A 20,152-nucleotide genomic window follows, 5' to 3' on the forward strand; every position below is an offset into this window, starting at 1 on the left:
TTTCTCTCTCTTTCTCCTCCTCTCTCTCCCTCCCACTCTATCTGTACAAAAAAATGGAAAAATGTCCTCAGGTGAGGATGAAAAAAATAAATAAATAAATAAATAAATAAATAAATAAATAAATAAGGACTTTTACAAAAAGCATAGATTTTATCATTCTATATTTTGGCAAAGGTTATTGAAAGACTCCTGGGATTACTAGTGGTTACTGCTATATATTTTGTGTGTCTCAGAGATGCATTGTTCTCAGAATATTTAATTTAATTATTTACCTTTTAAAATTCTGACTTTTGACTTGTAAATCCTAACAGGAGTTATAACCTAGTTGTAAAAAGTACCATATTGCGTAGCACTGGAATAAAGATGTTCTCAGAGTGGGGTAGCTTAGCAGTTAGATTGCAAAGCAAATAGAGGAAAGAAGTTTGGAAGGTAAGAACAGGGATGATGGTAAGACAAGAGAGAAAAAGTGATTAATTTTACTGTAGTTTATCAATTCTGATAGGTACATCTTTTTCATATTTACAGCTCTGAAAATAGTGGTATATGTTATAATTATTGATGCCTTCCAATCACTATAACCTAAGCAGCAGATGTGACTTAGTTACCACTGCCCACATTTATGTAAACTTGGTCATAACTGTTAATATTGTCATCAGTTTAGTTGATGTATATGTACTGTTGGTATGTACTTGCTGAGTTTAAATTTCCATTTTAAGTATCATTTAAAAGATGGTTTAGCATTAAAATGAAAAGTTATTGTGTATGCAGAAATACAGGATAACTGATAATAAGATAAATATAGGGCTAAATTTAAAGAGGTCTTTAGCCCTGGCCGGTGTTGCTCAGTGGTTACAGCATCGTGAGGTGTACTGAAGGGTCCGGCTTCGATTCCTGCTTAGGGCAAATACCCAAATTGCCAGTTAGTTCCCCAGTGACTGTGAAGCAACCATAGATGTTTCTCTCTGTCTCTCTCTCTCTCTCCCTTCCTCTCTCTCTCTCTCTCTCTAGAATCAGTGAAAAAACATATCCTTCAGTGAGCATTAAAGTAATAATAAATAGGTTTTTCAAAAATGATACAGGATGTAACTAAGTGATAAGAAAGCATTATTAGCATTTTTTTATTAATGGTATATAAAATAATAGGACATCATGTTATTAGAACCATTTTACACTTGATAGTATCTTAGATTTGAAGAAATGTGGTGCATTTTTATTGAATTGCAGTACTGAAACTGGAATCAGATGTTTTGGGAAGCAGAGAGACAATTTCAGATTTCTGTAGCGTCCTGTACTATAAAGTAAAATTTAAAATCTGCACTTAAAACTTCCATTTCAAAACAATAACTTATTTGTTTATATTTAATTCCTAACATGAGAGTCTGGGGCAGGGGATTTGTTATTTAAAAGAAATTACTGGCAATTTAGAATCGGAGTGTGGAAGATTACTGAGGCGATTGCTAAGGTAAAGAGAAGTTATTCAGAAGTGATAAGAATTTCAGGAATAATCTTTTATATGTGTGTTTCAATGATTAAGATATAGTCTAAATTCAGCCTCACTTTTTATGAAGTTTTTATTATTAGAAGCTTTGTAGGTTTGATGAAATGTGATGAATGTTAGAACAAAATGTGAAGGGTCAGCATAATTTAGATAATACTTTTAAAAGGTTTTTATCCTAAAAATGTGTTCATTTTTTCAAATTTAATAAAGGAAAAAGAAAAAAGTACTGACTTTCACTATTCAAATACAATTAACATACTCGTGTACTTTTTTCTGTTTTTTTTTTTAGCTTTACCTAAATGTTTTATATTTGTCATTTCTGCGCATGTATTTAAATATATCTATTTTAACTATAGTCTTTCTTTTTTTAATAATAGCACAGACTAAGCCAGAATTCCCAAACAGTTTTAAAGAATACTGGTTCCAGTAAATATTAATAGGTGTTCTCTGGTTAGGATTCCATGGTTAAATACATTGAGAAATGTTTCACAATTATATTCTTTAGAATCTAAAGTTTAGATAAATTATAGCTTGGGCATTAAAAGAGAGAACTCCAGAATTGGACAGACCTAAGTTTCAGTTTTCATTTACTGACTAGTCATATGACCTGGGGCAAATTAATTTTAATTTAAGTTTTCTGTGTAAAATGGAGATAATTACTGTATTTATAGGTGATCTGTGTAAAGCATTTAGCCAGCTGATAGTAAGTACCCTACAAATGTTACATGTTATTACTAAGATTATCATCTGTGAGAAACCCTATGTGTGTTAGCATATTAAAAGCGATGAGGAGACTAAAGAAACAAAGTTTAGAAATTCAGTGAATACCCAATGTAAGATTGAAAGTTTCACTGCAAACACTTGGCACAAAATAGTGGAATACTGGGCTGAAGGTAAAAGATGTGTCTGAGCTTTAATCAATGTTGTTAAACTGAACTAGCACGGTTGCCCTACACATAACTTCATTTAAAGAAAATTCTGTACAACATTAAAAAAAAAAATTCCAATTTACTGTATTTCCCCCATGTGTCTGAAAGCTTAGTGAGTACAAAGAACATGTTCAAATTTTCTGTGTGCTGTGAACTGAGCACGTGACTCAAAATTAGGGACTATAAGTAAATTGAGGTCATGAATTTTATTTATAGATACCTGACAGGTAACATAAATGGAAGATGCCACAGAGTAGTAGAGTCTGTTTTGCCTTGCTTAAAGGCATTTGCATTCAGTTACAAACACTGTTAACCCTAAAATGCAAAGGTTTCCCTGATCTATGTGGTGACAGTTGTAATCCCAACACAAACCCTGAAGAACATCAACCTAAAGTACCTGTCAAGAGGAGCCCTAAAAGAACATCAACCTAAAAGTACCTGTAGAACATCAACCTAAAGTACCTGTCAAGAGGAGCCCTAAAAGGAGATTCTAAGGAAGTAGAAGGTGAAATCAATCTGGTGATAAGTATCTTCATTTTATAAATTAAGAAAATGAAGCATAGAGAAATTAAGCAATTTTACGAAGGGCACACAGCCTGTTTGTAAATACTTTTGTAAAAAACTACACTCTTCTGCTGGGGCTAGTGATCATTATCTGCATATTACTAGAAAACATTGGCATAACTTTTTTTTTTAAATCCTCACCCTAGGATACTTTTCCATGTATCTTCAGATAGAGTGGGAGGGAGGAGAGGGGGGGGAGAGAGAGAGAGAGAGAGAGAGGTGACCTGAGAGAGACATGTCCATTGGTTGCCTCCCACACAACCCCAACCTTGACCCCAACCAAAGTACATGCCCTCGACTGGAAATGAACTCCAGACTGTTTGATCAGTGGACTGATGCTCTCACCACTGAGCAAGACCGGCCAGGGCACATTGGCATAATATTATGCATTCTATTTATATTTTAAAAATCTAAATGACAGTTAATCAACAAACACTAGGATACTATTTCCAGAGCTTCTAATTCTAAAAACATTAATAGCTCTTAGCATTTGACAAAAGTCATGTCAACACATAGACCTGACTAGAAATGAATCCAAAATATCTCACAAGAATTTTTTTTAAATATTGGGATCATAAATAATATTGCCAAGATAACCAGTTATTTAGTGGTGGAGAAAGAGTAGGCACTGGTTAGCAGCTACTGTGTTTTACTGTGTAGTCATTCCTAAGTTTTATTTTTCCACAAAAACTTGATTATTGCCAGAGAAATGACTGCCCTAAGACAAGATGCTTACTCTTTTAATGAGGCTGCTTTTGTAGAAGTATTGTTGATATTGTGGCTCTGAAAAGTAACCTATATATCACTATGATATGTAGCATAATGATTATTGGAAAATTAATTATTGTGTAACCAAATGTGGACTTTGTTAGTAATTAGAATGGGGAACATTCTCAAATTTCAAATTCACATGGTCTTAAGTTTATGGTTTAGTGAATTTTTTAATAGACTTTATTTTTTAGAGCAGTTTTAGGTTCATAGCAAAATTGAACAGAAAGCATTCATTGATTTTTTCCCCCCCTTAAACCAGAACACTGTACATAATTCTCATAAAACAAATTTTTTCTTGGTATTCTTGGCCAGTTCTGTACCTTTGGCAAATTAGTATGGGTGGTTTATCTTGGATTGCTTTGCCTTCTGAGCTTGAACTGAGAACTGTTATATACCAGTTCTTAGAAGACCTTCACAAGGCATTCAAACTAAAATCTGTTATATCCCTTTGAGTGTTATTTCTTTGTATACTATTTCTTTAAATAATCTCAAGTCCATTATCTTTAGAGTTTCCACAGTTATGATGACAGTATTTATTTGTAGGGAAAAGTTGCAGCTATTTTTAATTGGCTGATGTCTTACGGCACTCTCCTGGACAAGAGCCCTTAGATATATTTTGCATACTTATAAACACAAAATCTAGAATTAATGTAAATATATTTATCACCCCATGTACTATCCCAAAGAAATTAATTTGCTGCTTAGCCATATTAAGTACATTTTTAATGTCAATCTGTATACTTTATATTTTTGCTATTTGTGTGTTCTCAACCCTTAAGGAAAAAAAATCATAACTAGTGATCTAGAAATTATGACATGGGTAACCCACTATACTGTGGGCTTGAAGGTGAGAATTATATAAATATCCTATCTTTTTGTGTTCCCCAAATTTTGCTCAGTGCCTGACATATTAGCTATGTGATAAAAGTGTTGTTAAGTGTTACTCATGATATCTCGTTTTACCTCACTCTGAAATAAATAAAATTCATCTTCATTTTACAAATGAGAAAACCAGCTCAGAGAGGTTAAGGAAATTGTTGAAATTTACACAGATGTTAAGTCACAGAGGGACAAAGTTTGATCTAAGGTCTGTGATTTCCAAGTCCATGTTTTTTTTTTCATTATTAAATTGTATATTATTACTCTTGTAATAAGTTCTTAATATTCCAAGTAAAGTGAAGAAGTGATAGTAGTATATACCTCATGGTGTTGTGATGACAAAATAAATTAATACTGTAAAGTGCTTCAAAAAGGAGCGAGCAGATACTAAAGACAAAGTAAACATTAACTGTTATTATTACCTAATAATACCTATCAGGAAACTTGCAGTGGCTTCTGATATTATCCATAATTATTTTATATATGAATGGCTCAGTAGGATTATTAACTCTCTCTATTCTCAATGTTTTAAAACTTCGTGGCCTAAATATGTTTTCCACTAACATTTCTCTGTTACTAATGTGTTATCATTTTTCTTCTCTATTTCTCATGTTTTATCTAATTATATAGTTAGAAATAAATTTGTACTGAATATTTCAGGTGATAATACATTTCTCTGTCCTGGTTTTGTTCACTAATTTGCAATTTAAACTAGACCTTAATCCAGTTTATTTGTAAGTATTTGTAAGCGTATAGCCAAATACATAAACTATACTTATTTTATAATATATTTACATGATTATAATTAAATAAATATATAAAATATACATAGCATATTAGTGTCCTGCAGTATTTAAAGTTAAAGCATAAGATTATCTAAAAGTAGGATGATGTTTTACACACTTTTTTGTTTTTGCATGAGAGACAGATATGTACTACTCTTCAGTAACCTATTGTTTCCTTTTCATGTGGGTGAGATATGTTTCTTATTCAACATTTTATTGAAAAATAAATTCATATAGTGTCCTCATAAAGATTTTGTTCAAAGTAAACTTATTAGCTGGTTGGTTGTTAAACTGTCTCCTGCCAAACTGGCATTAATACCTAGTCTTAACTAGTTGTTTGTGTTTTCAGTTTATGACAATAATATTTTGGTTTCACAAAAACAGGGATGGCAAGTCTTTTCATTTTTTATTTCCTAATCTCGTAATACCTTTAGATAACTGTGGTTTGAGGATTTTCTCTCATTTATATTTTTTATCAGCATCATTCAAAGTTTTACCACTTTTCTTTATTACATAGTTTCCTCTCAGTTGATGTATGTTTACTATATTCAGCTCATTTGTGTTTCTGTGGTTTGAAACATGGTGCCAGTGCTTCAATGTGTATTATAAAAGTGGTATTTTATTTAACTCACTTTTATAACTATTTTTTAAGTAGTTAATAGATTTATCAACTCAGTAAAATTATGTTCTTTTTTTTCTTTTAGTCTAGGCTTTATGATCTCTATCTTACAAATTATTGTTAGTCGTAGTTTTGAAACTGTTTTTGTGTAAGTTGGCATGAGTTGCATGCTTTGCTTTATCAGCAGTTTGGCAGTGTTTGTGAGATGACATTCTGGAACTGTTGGTGAATTCATGAAAACTAAAGCTATTTATTATCAGTTAAGACACTAGTTTACTATGTTTTTTCTAAAGTGTATCATTAATTTCACATTCATCTTAGTACTACTCATCAAATTTTTCTTTGCCAGGGAAGCAAAAGTTTTAAATTATCCCAAATCAAATAGTCATTAGTTTACTTGTTTGTGATAGTATATTTCACCTATTAAATATATTTGATCATTACTGATTTTAGACTAAAATAGAAAGCTCTTAAAATAAAAGAATGCTATAGCTTGGAAACTAAAAGTTCAGAAGAATATAGCTTTTTAACTTTAACTTTTTTCATATGTACTTTAATATTTTTCTCTAAAATTCTGACTTGGCAAACATTTGAGGAACTACAACAGGGTTATTCTGTGTTCATTTTGTTAATAATTGGAATAATTTAACGGTACTATCTTTATTTTCAATTTTTGTACTTTTTAAATTTTGCTCTGTATTTTTAAACTGTTAAGTAATAGTCCATGTAAAACATGAGCAGTTTACTATGTCTTTTCAGATTATCCCCCATTTATATTTTCTTCATTTACTAGCAACTTTATTTTTATAGGTATTTTTATTTTATTGCTTCTAAGTCAGTAATTTTCAACTTTAGCAATAAGTTTTTTGAGGATTGGTTTTTGCTTTTATTAAAAAAATAAACATTCCAGAAAGTTCTTTATGTAGGATGAATATTGAATAATTTGAAATCTTAAAACAATTTTGTATTATTTGTTCATTATTAGCACTTTTTAAATAAAATTTAATTATGTGTTGTGCATCATTTATTTAAAATCAGAATTTAGCAATGCTTGTGTCTGTGTTATACTTCATATTATAAATTGAATTATAAATTGTTATGCTTTGAATTATATAATCAGGTAAAACAGTTTGTAGGATTTTTCATGATTACCCATTTTTAATGTGAAATATTCAGCACTTTAAGCTAGCATGATGAATTAATCTTGGAATGTTTGCTTATATGCATTTTTCTGTACATGATAAGATGTTTTCTAATTTCTGTGAATTATTATAAAATTATAATTCTAATTTTCTTTTACAAGGATACAGTATATATACTGACTACTTCTCAGGAGGCATATGATTAATATTGATATTTTCTTAATTGTTGACCTTTTTCTTTTAATATTTGTCTTTCTTAATCATGTGGTTCTCCTTAAAATTGTATATGATTAAATAAACAGAATATATATATATAAAATGCAAAAATAACATATAAGAAGGAATTTAGAAATTCTTTAGAACACAGATGTGATACTCAGTTATAGCTTAGTTAAAGTTATTGGTATTCTTTTCCTTTAGTGTTTCTGTCTTGTGTGATAGTGCTCTGCAGTATTTTAAAGCTTTCTTTAAAACTTTACAACCTTAAAATTCTGCCTTAGGTTTGGTTTGTAGGAAACGTGTTTTTCTAACATATTGATCTGATACAGTGAAAATATATTTTTTAGACTGCTTATTCACAGTGTCCTGTAAAATAAATTCATTCCTTCTAAAGTATAATTTATCACTTTTACTTTTTTCACTTAGGTTTGTCTGCCGTTTCTTGGCAAAAATGGCAACCAATGATGCTGTTCTGAAGAGACTGGAACAGAAAGGTGCAGAGGCAGATCAAATTATTGAATATCTTAAACAGCAAGTTGCTCTTCTTAAAGAAAAAGCAAGTAAGAAAAATTTAAATTTTCTGAGGAGATACTTAAAATGAATTCATATATTGACAAACAAAATAAAATATTTACCACATAAATTGCTTTATCTTGATAATTTTTATATTCCTTTAATATTTTAAAATGGAGTAAAATGATAGTCTAGAACTAAGATAAATTAAAATTGGTATATAGTGAATGCATGATATGTAGAGAAAACAGTGTATTATTTCCATACTGCAAAGGGAAAAATAATGTTTAAAATAATTTAGAATAGTATTAGAGATTAAAAATGAAGGAAATTGGGTTAAATTAAACATGTACTGAAACATCTCTTCTAACCTTAAATAGGAGAGAATGTATACTTTGAAATATTTTTTGTTGATTTCGAAGAGAGAGGAAGGGATGGGGAGAGAGAGAGATTCATTTGTTTCACTTGCTTATACATTCATCTTGTTCTATCTTGTATGTGCCCTAACTGGGGGTCGAACCCGCAACCTTGGTGTATCAGGATGACACTAACCTACTGACTTACACAGCCAGGGCTAAGAATATATACTTCAATATTACTCTCTATTAAGGCATTCTCTGAAGTGATTATTAATTTTTTCCCCAATACTTTTTAAAATTTTACCTAAAATTTCTATGATGCGTATAAAAATATCGAATCTAAATTTCTGTTTTTAGGATCTAGGATGATTTTTGTTTGTTTGTTTAAGTCTATTATATTTTTCAATAGCCAATGTTAATTTTGTAATGAAAATCTAAAATATTTATCTAGTATGTATGAGGACATCTGGTATTCCTGGCCCCAACCCAGTAAATGCCAGTAATGACTCCCATTATTGCTGAGAACTAAAAAATATTCCCTCAGATTTTCAAAATCCCACCTAGGGAGTACTGCCAACCCCACTGAGAATCATTGTTTTTCTTTTATAGTTTTGTATATCCTAACACACACATTATATCTTGAGCAAATATTTGACATTAATTCACTCATTATATGTTTATCCAGCTCACTTTCTTAAACAATAGATATAAAGGATTACTCAGCTCCTTTTACAAGGTAATGACTAGAAAAATGAGAGTAGTTTTTTATTGTTTGATTATTAGATCTCAGAATTTAAAAAATAATTTAATATATCTAATACTTATCTCTCTTTCTTACAGTTTTATCTATTAACACTTTGAACTAGATTCTTAAGTTGTCATAAGCATCTTTATAGAGGCTAGGAAATGATTCATAAACAAAGCCTTTTCTATTCTTTTATTTCACAGATTATCCCCCTTTTATCTCTTTTAAATATCACATTGTTTTAATAATACTAAACTCTGATGTAAAGAAACTGGCCAAGAAAACATTTAGTTATTAGTATTATCCTAACTATGTTTATACTGGCTGTACTCTCTTTTCCTTTTTTTTAAATAAATATTTCTTTCTTTATTGATTGTAGAGAGAGAGGAAGAGAGAGAGAGAAACATCGATGACAGAGAACATTGATTGGCCGCCTTCTGCGTATCCCCCAATGGGGATTGGGCCCACAACCTTGGGCATGTGCCCTGACCAGGAATCAAACCGGTGACCTCTTGGTGCATGGGTTGATACTCAGCCACTAAGCCACACCTCTTTTCGACTAGTATTCATAAGAACCTTTTAGTAAACACTATGATACTTAACTGGATTTTATCTTAGTTTTGCAGACAACTTTGAGAGAAGAGAAGAAACTTCGAGTTGAAAATGCTAAATTGAAGAAAGAAATTGAAGAATTGAAGCAAGAGCTAATTCAAGCAGAAATTAAAAATGGCGGTAATTGAATATAGAAATGACACATTTTTATTGATAATAGCAATTACTTCTTTTATTGTGTCCTAATTTAGTATTATGCTTGGCTTATTATCTTACCTTCATAGCATCCCTTCTTGTTTATTTGTCCTTTACAGAAGGAAAAATGGAGATACAGAAAAGGACATGATCTTGCCTGAGATTATGCAAAAAATGGCAAAAAGTAGCAATGTTGGGGTTCAAAACTTATGCTTTTAATCTCTATTCTGTGTATCAACTTGATCATCACTGTTCCCTATTGAATATTTATTGAAAATAAGCCATAATAGTATTTAGTTAACATTTATTAAGTTTTACTATATGTTAGGTATTGTGTTGCCCGGTATTTCACATATATTATGTATTTTATCCTTAAAATTATGTGTACACAAATACCCTTGTATTTACATGAGAAAATTCAAGCTTAGAAATATAATTTGCATGAAGTTGTAGAACTTTTAAATGATCAAAGTCAGGTCCAGTTGGTGTGGCTCAGTGGTTGAGCATCAACCCATGCACCCAGAGGTCGCCAGTTCAATTCCCGGTCAGGACACATGCCCAGGTTGTGGGCCTGATCCCCAGTGGGGGCATGCAGGAGGCGGCCAGTCGATGTTCTCTTTCATCAATGTTTCTACCTCTCTCCCTCTCCCTTTCTTTCTCACTATAAAATCAATAAAGGAAAAATAAATAAATTAATAAATTAATTGATTAATTATGAAAGTCATTAAATAATTATCATTTTAACTATTATGTTGTAAATAAAACTAAAAATGTTATTGAATTATTTTATATATGCCTTTTTTTTTTTTTTTTTTATCTTCACCTGAGGATATTTTTCCTTTTTTTTTTTTTTTACAGATAGAGTGGGAGGGAGAGAGAGGAAGGGAGAGAGAGAGAGAAACATCGACGTGAAGGGACACATCGAGTGGCTGCCACCCGCACGACCAACCAGGGCCGGGGACAAACTGCAACCAAAGTACGTGCCCTTAGCGGGAACTGAACCCGGGTCTCTCTGGACCGCAGGCCGACGCTCTAACCGCTGAGCCAAACTGGCCAGGGCTGTTATTGAATTATTTTAAAGGAGTATAGATATATTTGCATTCTTATAAATCACTAATAATCTATTACAATTTCAAAATATCATGCAGAAAGCCATTTGATTGTATTATAGAAAATCCTTCCTAGGTGAGTTAAGGAGATCCAAGTATATTTACTACTAATTAGTCTATTAGTGAATTATTTTGAACTCTGTAATATGAACTCTACCCTGAGTGAGCTAAGTAAAAGTAAGGAAAAATTAATAATCTATGCTTAAAACTATCAACTAGAAAGAATATCATTTTTCATTGGAAAATTTGAGGCTAATTGATGTTTTCCAAGATTAGGAGATTTAGAATACAAGTAAACAGTTAATATATTATCAATATAAAACTATTTTTTATTTTTCCCAGTTCTAGAAGATCACCCTGAAACATTAAAGTTGTTTTTTTTTTTTAATTTTTTTTGTTTGTTTGTTTCAGATGTTTCTCCTTTTTTACCCCATTGGCACCCCCTCTCCATCCCCACCGCCCCGTCCCCAGCTTTGTTGTCCATGTCCATTGGTCATGCATACAGGCATATAAGTTCTATGGTTTATCTCTTCCCACCCACCCCCACCCTCCTCTTCTGAGGGATGTCAGTCTGTGCCCTACTTCCATGTTTCTGGGTCTACCATATTCCTCAGACTGTTATGTTCATTATATTCCGTATATAAGTGAGATCATGTGGTATCTGTCTTTTTCTGCTTGGCTTCTTTCACTTAGGATAATACTTTCCAGGTCCCTCCATGTCGTCTCAAAGGATAAGAGATCTTTCTTACTTACAGCTGCATAGTACTCCATTGTGTATATGTACCACAGCTTTTATATCCATTCGTCTACTGATGGACACTTGGGCTGTTTCCAGATCTTAGCTATTGTAAATAGTGCTGCTATAAACATGGGGGACATATATTCTTCCCGATTGGTGTTTCAGGCTTCTTAGGGTATATTCCTAGAAGCGGGATCACTGGGTCAAATAGCATTTCAATTTTTAATTTTTTGAGGTAACACCATATTCTTTTCCACAGTGGCTGCACCAGTCTGCATTCCCACCAGCAATGTACTAGAGTCCCCTTTTCTCCACACCCTCCCCAACACTTGTTGTTTGATGATTTGTTGATGGCGGCCATTCTGACAGGTGTGAGGTGATACCTCATTGTTGTTTTAATTTGCATCTCTCTGATGATTAGTGATGTTGAGCATTTCTTCATATGTCTCTTGGCCATTTGTATGTCCTGTTTGGAGAGGTGTCTATTCAGCTCCTCTGCCCATTTTTTAATTGGGTTCTTTGTCTTCCTTTTGAGTTGTATGAGCACTCCATATATATTGGAAATTAACCCCTTATCTGATATATCATTGGCAATGATGTTCTCCCATACAGTGGGTAGCCTTTCCATTTTGATGATTGTATCTTTTGCTGTGCAGAAGCTTTTGAGTTTGATGTAGTCCCATGTGTTCATTTTTTTCTTTGTTTCTGTTGCCTTAGGTGATGTATCAGTGAAAATTCTGCTGCGTATGATGTCTGAAATTTTGTTGCCTACATTTTCTTCCAGAATTTTTATGGATTGATGGGTCACATTTAAGTCTTTTATCCATTTTGAGTTTATTTTTGTGTATGGTGTAAGTTGATGGTCTAGTTTCATTTTTTTTTGCATGTAGCTGTCTAATTTTCCCAACACCATTTATTAAAGAGGTTGTCTTTACTGCACTGTATGCTCTTGCCACCTTTGTCAAATATTAATTGAGCATATTGCTTTGGGTCCATTTCTGGGTTCTCGGTCCGTTCCACTGGTCTATATGCCTGTTCTTGTGCCCGTACCAGGCTGTTTTGATTACAGTTGCTTTGTAGTATAACCTGATGTCTGGTATTGTGATCCCACTTAATTCGTCCTTCTTTTTCAAAATTGCTGTGGCTTTTCGGGGACTTTTTTGGTTTCATATGAACTTTTGAAGTATTTGTTCTAGTTCTGTGAAATAATGTCATTGGTATTTTGATGGGGATTGCATTGAATCTATAGATTGCTTTGGGTAGTATGGACATTTTAATGGTGTTAATTCTTCCAATCCATGAACAGGGTATGTGCTTCCACTTTTTTATATCTTCCTCTATTTCTTTTTTCAATGTCCTGTAGTTTTCTGCGAATAGGTCCTTTACTTCTTTGGTTGAAACATTAAACTTTTAAATTCTGATCTTACTGAGATTAAATTCTGTCTAATGTTAAAACACAAAATAGAGACAGATGGAACTTCACATTACTAAAAGAAGCAACACCTTCCAGTGAAATTAAAGAAAATACCTCAGAAAAGTCATGTGAATGTTGACCAGAAACTAAGCCATATCAAAATTCCTCAAAAGATTACATTTTTCCCTGTTCACTAGGCTATGAGGAAGTTTTTAATGTCACTGAAAAAGTTTTCTTTGCTTCTTTAAAAAGTTGTTTTTTTAAATAGAACAAGTAATGCTGTCTATCAATTCTAATTTAGAAATGATTATTATTCATACATTTTCCAGTCGATTGTTCATTATAAATGAAACCTGCATGAAAAACATGCTATATTGTCCAACCATGAGAGTATGACAAGAGTCTGTCTCTGGAGACAGACTACCTGAATATAAATTCTATTTCCCTACTCACTGTGTGTGTTATGGACCAGTTTTTTAACTTCTGTGTGGCTCAGGATGATTAACTGTTAAAGGGGATATGAATAGATATTGCTGCTTAAGGTATTTTATGAGAATTATATGAGTTAATTCATAAAAGCATTTTGAAAAGTGTCTGGGACATAATAAAACCATAATAAATATTATCATCTGTAATTTTCCAAGTCTAATCATTAGTGATTAAAGGAGAAATGTGCATCTATTCTTTTATCATGTTTAAAATTTAATTTTTTTGGCAGCCGTTTTACAGTCTTGGACAATAGAGACTTGATAATCATATACAGTGAATTTCTCTTTTAAAAAGAGTTCATATTTGTGATTCACAGTTTCATGGTTTTCATCTTGTTTGTTGGTTTAATATAACTGACATTGCATTTTCTCTATTAGTGAAACAAATACCATTTCCATCTGATACTCCACTGCAAGTTAATTCCACAGTTTCTGAAAATGTAATACAATTTATACCAATCACACCTGTATCTTCTGGTGCCAAAGAACAGATAGAAGGAGGAAGAGGAGAAGAAAAGAAGGGGAAAGAGAAACTTGAAAAGAAAGGTATTTTACTTTAAGGTTATTTGGCTATTGACTGGTTTATCAGATCTCAGCATTTTTTATAATAATGATGATGTCAGAAAGAAAGTTCAAACTTTTATGAACTAGAATAAAGTTAACAGTATGATATTGGAACATAGAAGCTGGATCCTAAGGGATGTATGAAAGATGATCAAGTCGACAGAGTAAGAGTGTGGCATTTCAGGTAAAGGGCCTGGCATAATTAAAACAGAATTTAGAGATTAAGTACAGAGGCCCATATGTAGTTTGGTGTATATTTTAGTGTTTATTTAGTGTATATTTGGGGGGATCATTTTAGAAGAGTCACAGGTAGAAAGTTAACTTAGGGCCAGTTGTGAAGATAGGAAAAGGATATTCCAGTCAAAGCAGAATGTCTGAATGTCGGATGTTCAGGTTTTAGGAACCCATAAGAACTGAAGTAGAAAGTATGTCACCATCCACTTAGCTAGCCAGATCAGAAATCTTACAGTCAACCTTAATGTGTCCCCCACTCCCTCAACTTTCATATCTAATTAGCCACCAAAGCCCATAATTCCTATTACCAAAACATGTCTGTAACCCAGCTCTGTGCTACCTTAGTTTAAGTTCTCATTGTTGCAGTCTGTCATCTGAATTAATATTAAAGCCTCATCTTTTCTAGTTTATTTACCTTGCTGTTATAGGTACTTATCTGACTCCTTTTTTACCTGTCTACTTTATGCCTTTCTAGACTTGTTTTTCCCAGATTTGTCTAAAAATGTACTTTTACAATTTATTATACTTACCTCTCATATTATTTATACTCATTTAAAAAATTTTGGAAAATATTAAATGGCTGAGAGATTTGTGAGCTAATTTAGCATCTAACATTTGTTCATTCCTTTTGGTAAACATAAGTAACCTCTATTAGGTAGAGGTAGATAGGGGCTGTACATCCTCTCCTACATAACTTCATCACTGGGTGGTATGGTTACAATGAAAGCAAATCAGACTAATCCTTTCACTTTATAAAGTGTATTAAGAAGTAGGCATAAAACAATTAAACAGCTGTTCTGAGTTTGGTGAAGTCCATACTCAAAGAAGGTGTATGATTATTGTTGACTGCAGGATCAGTCAGAATCCTAGTCTAATGAGACAACAAAGTCTTCCTTTGTGGGAAGAGGGAGCACGGAAGGCCAAATGGAGCTCTAGGTCTAGAACACCTCTGTCCAATGGAACTTTACCCAGTGATGGAAATGCTGTACAGCTGTATTATCCAATGCAGTAGTAGTCAGTAGCCACCTGTGGCTATTGAACATTCGAAATGTATCTACTATTACTAAAGGATTGAATTTTTAATTAAATTTAATTGTAAATAGCTATATGTGATTGGCTGTTACCATATTGAACAGTGCTAGAATTGAGGGCTGCTCCATAGGTGTTTTTGGCTGCTACAATTGCCAGATTTAAAAATTCTGCTCAGGCAAGGGCTGTGGGTGCTCACAGTCTTTCTAGACTTCCACATATAAGCATCACTCATATGTCAATGAAATATTTCTAAAATCCCTTATGATAACTAACAAAGTTCTTGGTATAGATTTTAATAGTTGTAATCCTCTTTGGAATGTGGATTTCTGATAAAAGTATTTTAAATCCTAGGATATGAACTTAAAAATATATGTATGAATATAAGTATACTGTTACACTGCAGTATTTCAAAGTAATTAGTTTATCACTCCAAGATTACTATTTAAGTTTTTGGTATATTTTATTTCTAGTAATATATTTCTATAACATTGGGGTTTTACCATAAAAATCTCTGCTAACATGTTATATGGAAAATGATATTTTTAATAATTTGCTAATAAGGTAAAATACTGTCCATTATTTTGAACTAGCTCTGTCTCCTCTTTTGTAAAGTATATTTCTATAAATTGTGAATATTATTTATACAAAATCTTCTTTCCCTACTCTAGGCAGAATTATTTTTCTCTGCTTCTGTATTTCCTTGTGTTTATAATGTTTATCACATATTCATTAATACATCTGTCTTCCTTAAAAGAAATTTTCAAACATGGAGCTTTGAAAGCTTTGAAACATAGAGTACTCATCTCAATAGGTCTAGTGCCTTAGATCTCAGTAAATATTTGTTTAAAGATTAAACAAAAGTATAGTTGGAAGAAAATGCTTTCAAGCCACATTAGCTTCTCTCTACCCTGCAGATTGGAAGGTAAATAAGTTTTTAGTTTATTTTACTTTTTTTTTCTACCAGAGAAACAGAAACTTAATATGAATGCTTTACAGTTTGCATTTTGACTCAGTGGCTAACGTAATTATATGCTAATAAGAGTTAGATTATCAGCATATAAATAAAAGTAGGATTTTTAAAATATAATCAGAATAAAATATTCTCTTCTTCTCAAATAGTTGCTGTAGATAAACCCAAAGCGCGAATAAATCTTTAGGGAAACATAAGAAGTGAAGAAATGTATTGTGTACTTATCAGTGTGTTTAACTGATGAGGGAAACATTTTATCAGGGAAATTATATTTTATTGTAGTTCATTGCATAGTTGGCTATAGAGTATAGCATTCTTTATAAATATAGGAGTTTTTGCTTTCTAAAGAGTCACAGTAAAGTTGTCAAGGATTTTCTGCAGCTCTGTTTAAGGGAAATGCAAACTTCTTCTCTAAAGGTCCATTTAGTAAATATTTAAGCTTTATAGGCCAGAAGGGTCTGACAATTATTCAACTCTGTGGAAGTGTAAAAGCAGCCATAGACAATAGGTTTATTTGAACAAACATGGTTTTGTTCTAATAAAACTGACAGAAACAGTCAGCATGCTGGGTTTGGCCCATGAGCCATAGTTTACCAACCTCTTGTCTATGTCTTTAACTAGAGATAAAGATAATTATTCAACAGAGAAATAGTAGAGTACATGATTCTGTGACTTGAATAACTAATTTTTTCTTTGTTATTTAAGTGAAGGTAGGATATAAACATTTTTTGTCTTTTAAGCTCATCAGTATCAATGCTATGGATTTTTTCATAATGTATTTTTGTTTTACTTCTGATGTTTACCCATTTATAAATATTTTTTAGGAGAGAAAAAGGAAAAAAAACAACAATCAGTAGCAGGAAGTGCTGACTCTAAGCCAATAGATGTTTCCCGTCTAGATCTTCGAATTGGTTGTATCATCACTGCTAAAAAACATCCTGATGCAGATTCTTTGTATGTAGAAGAAGTAGATGTTGGAGAAGCAGTCCCAAGAACAGTTGTCAGTGGCCTGGTGAATCATGTTCCTCTTGATCAGGTAATTTGTACAATTAAAATTACTTCTGCATACACATGACACTTTCATTTCCTCTTTCTTTGATGTTTTTCCATATAATTTTGTATTAGATGACCAAATAACTTGCTAAGAGTGAAGTCAAAGTGTTTACTGCCTGTTTCCTTCTAGGAGTTTTATGGTTTCAGGTCTTAACATTTAAGCCTTTAATCCATTTTGAATTTTTTATATGGTATAAAAAAGTAGCCCAGATTCACTTTTTTTCATATATCTATTCTGTTTTTCCAACATCAAATATTTGTATCCTCCAATTTTAATGAATTTATTTATTTTAAAATGTTTCTGTGGAGTCTTTAGGGTTTTCTATATATATGTAGTATCATGTCATCTGCAAATGGTGGTGATTTTACTTCTATCTTTCCTATTAATATGCCTTTTCTATTTCTTGTCTGATTGCTGTGGCTAGGATTTCCAGTACTATGTTGAATATAAGTGCTGCAGTTTTGGATGAAATGTTCTGTAAATTTTTGTTAAGTTTATCTGATCTAATATGTCATTCATAGCCATGCTTTCTAATTTTCTGTCTGGATGCTCAACCTACCTTAGTAAGTGAGGTGTTAAAGTCCCCTATTATTGTAATACTATCAATTTCTTCTTTTATGTCTGTTAATATTTGTTTAGAAGATTTAGGTGCTCCTATTGGGTGTGTAAATATTTACACATGTTATATCCTTTTCTTGTATTGACCCTTTATTATTGTTATGCCCCTCTTTGGTGGTGTTGTTTTACAGTTTTTGTTTTAAAGTCTCTCTTGTCTGATAGGAATATTGCTTCCCCAGCCTTTTTTCCCCCATATCTTCACTTTTCAATCTGTGTGTGTCTTTCGATCTGAGGTGAGTCTTTTACAGGTATAGCATACTGATGGGTGTTGTTTTATTTATCCATTCAGTCAACCCATGTCTTTTTATTGGAGCATTTAATTTATTTTTATTTTAAGTAATTATTGATAGGCATGTACTATTTCCATTTTGTTTGTTGTTTTTTGGTTATTTTTGTAGTTACTATCTGTTCCTTCCTTTTTCTCTTGGTTTCTTCCCTTGTGGTTTGCTGGTTTTCTTTAGTGTTATATTTGGATTTCTTTCTCTTTATTTTTATAGGTTTTTGGTGTGTGGTTACCATAGATAATCGACCTGTATTTATAATAGACTGTTTTAAGCTAAGTGTGTAAATTCAAGGCATTCTAAAATTACTGTTTTTACTACCCCCTCCACACTTTGTTTTTGACATCATAATTTAGATCTTTTTGTTTTGTGTATCCTTAGCTATTTATCATATGTATATTTTTTCCAATTTTTCTTTTTTTTTTTATCCTCACCCGAGGACATTTTTCCATTCTTTGTTCAGGTAGAGTGGGAGGGAGAGAGAGGAACAGAGAGAGAGAGAGAAACATCGATGTGAAAGGAACACATCGAGTGGCCGCCATCCACACAACCCACCAGGGCCGGGAACAAACTGCAACCGAGGTACATGCCCTTAGCAGGAACCGAACCCGGGTCTCTCAGGACCGCAGGCCGACGCTCTAACTGCTGAGCCAAACCGACCAGGGCTATTTTTTCCAATTTTTATTAATTTATTTTTGTTACAGATGTTTCTCCTTTTTCCCCCCTAGACACCCTCCTCCCCACCCTGGCCCCCATCCCCCTAGCATTGTTGTCTATGTCCATTGGTTATATATACATGCATATAAGTTCTTTGGTTCATCTCATCCATCTCCCCTGCCCCCTACTTTGAGTTTGTCAGTCTGAACCATACTCCTTTCTATGTCTCTGGGTCTATTTCGTTCATCAGCCCACCTTGTTCATTATATTCCACAAATAAGTGAGATCACGTGGTATTTGTCTTTCTCTGATTGGCTTATTTCGCTTAGCATAATACTCTCCAGGTCCCTCCATGTTGTCTCAAAGGATAAGAGATCTTTTTTTTCTTACAGCTGCATAGTATTCCATTGTGTATATGTACCACAGCTCTTTTATCCACTCATCTATTGATGGACACTTGGGCTGTTTCCAGATCTTAGCTATTGTAAATAGTGCTGCTATGAACATAGTGGTACATATATTCTTTCTGATTGGTATTTCAGGCTTCTTAGGATATAGTCCTAGAAGTGGAATCACTGGGTCAAATGGCAATTCAATTTTTAATTTTTTGAGGAAACACCATACCATTTTCCACAGTGGCTGCACCAGTCTGCATTCCCACCAGCGTGTACTAGAGTCCCCTTTTCTCCACACCCTCGCCAGAACTTGTTTGATGATTTATTGATGGCAGCCATTCTGGCAGATGTGAGGTGATACCTCACAGTTGTTTTAATTCGCATATCTCTGATGACTAGTGATGTTGAGCATTTCTTCTTGCATCTCTTGGCCATTTATAAGTCCTTTTTGGAGAGTTGTCTATTTAGGTCCTCTGTCCATTTTTTAATTGGGTTCTTTGTCTTCCTTTTGTTGAGTTATCTGAGCACTCTATATTTTGAAAATTAACCCCTTATCTGATTGTATCATTGGCAATTATGCTCTCCCATACATTGGGTTCCCTTTCCATTTTGATGGTTGTTTCTTTTGCTATGCAGAAGCTTTTTAGTTTGATCTAGTCCCATGTGTTCATTATTTGATTTTTTTACTTTTGTCTTTTAACCTTTGTATTTGCGTTTTAAGTGACTAATTCACTGCCTTTATTATATATTTGCTTTTGAGACCTTTTTTTTATTTATTTCTAGCTATGGCCTTTTATTTATTTTATACTCTTTCTTAAAGAAGACCT

The 20,152-nt window shown here is 32.7% G+C and overlaps 1 protein-coding gene across 2 annotated transcripts in view; it reads left to right on the forward strand.

Moving 5' to 3' along the window:
* AIMP1 (aminoacyl tRNA synthetase complex interacting multifunctional protein 1) overlaps nucleotides 1–20,152 on the forward strand; it is a 34,818-nt gene that overhangs the window by 2,978 nt on the left and 11,688 nt on the right. The window contains exons 2-5 of one of the 2 annotated variants that reach the window (XM_036256097.1): nucleotides 7,833–7,966; nucleotides 9,642–9,755; nucleotides 13,899–14,066; nucleotides 17,145–17,356. In XM_036256097.1, the coding sequence (XP_036111990.1) occupies nucleotides 7,833–7,966; nucleotides 9,642–9,755; nucleotides 13,899–14,066; nucleotides 17,145–17,356 (628 nt within the window). Of the gene's footprint in view, nucleotides 1–7,832; nucleotides 7,967–9,641; nucleotides 9,756–13,898; nucleotides 14,067–17,144; nucleotides 17,357–20,152 lie in introns of those variants that run through there. The other variant, XM_036256108.1, reaches the window with a different exon arrangement.

This window comes from Molossus molossus, unplaced genomic scaffold, assembly GCF_014108415.1.
Source record: "Molossus molossus isolate mMolMol1 unplaced genomic scaffold, mMolMol1.p scaffold_m16_p_1, whole genome shotgun sequence".
NCBI lineage: Eukaryota > Metazoa > Chordata > Mammalia > Chiroptera > Molossidae > Molossus > Molossus molossus.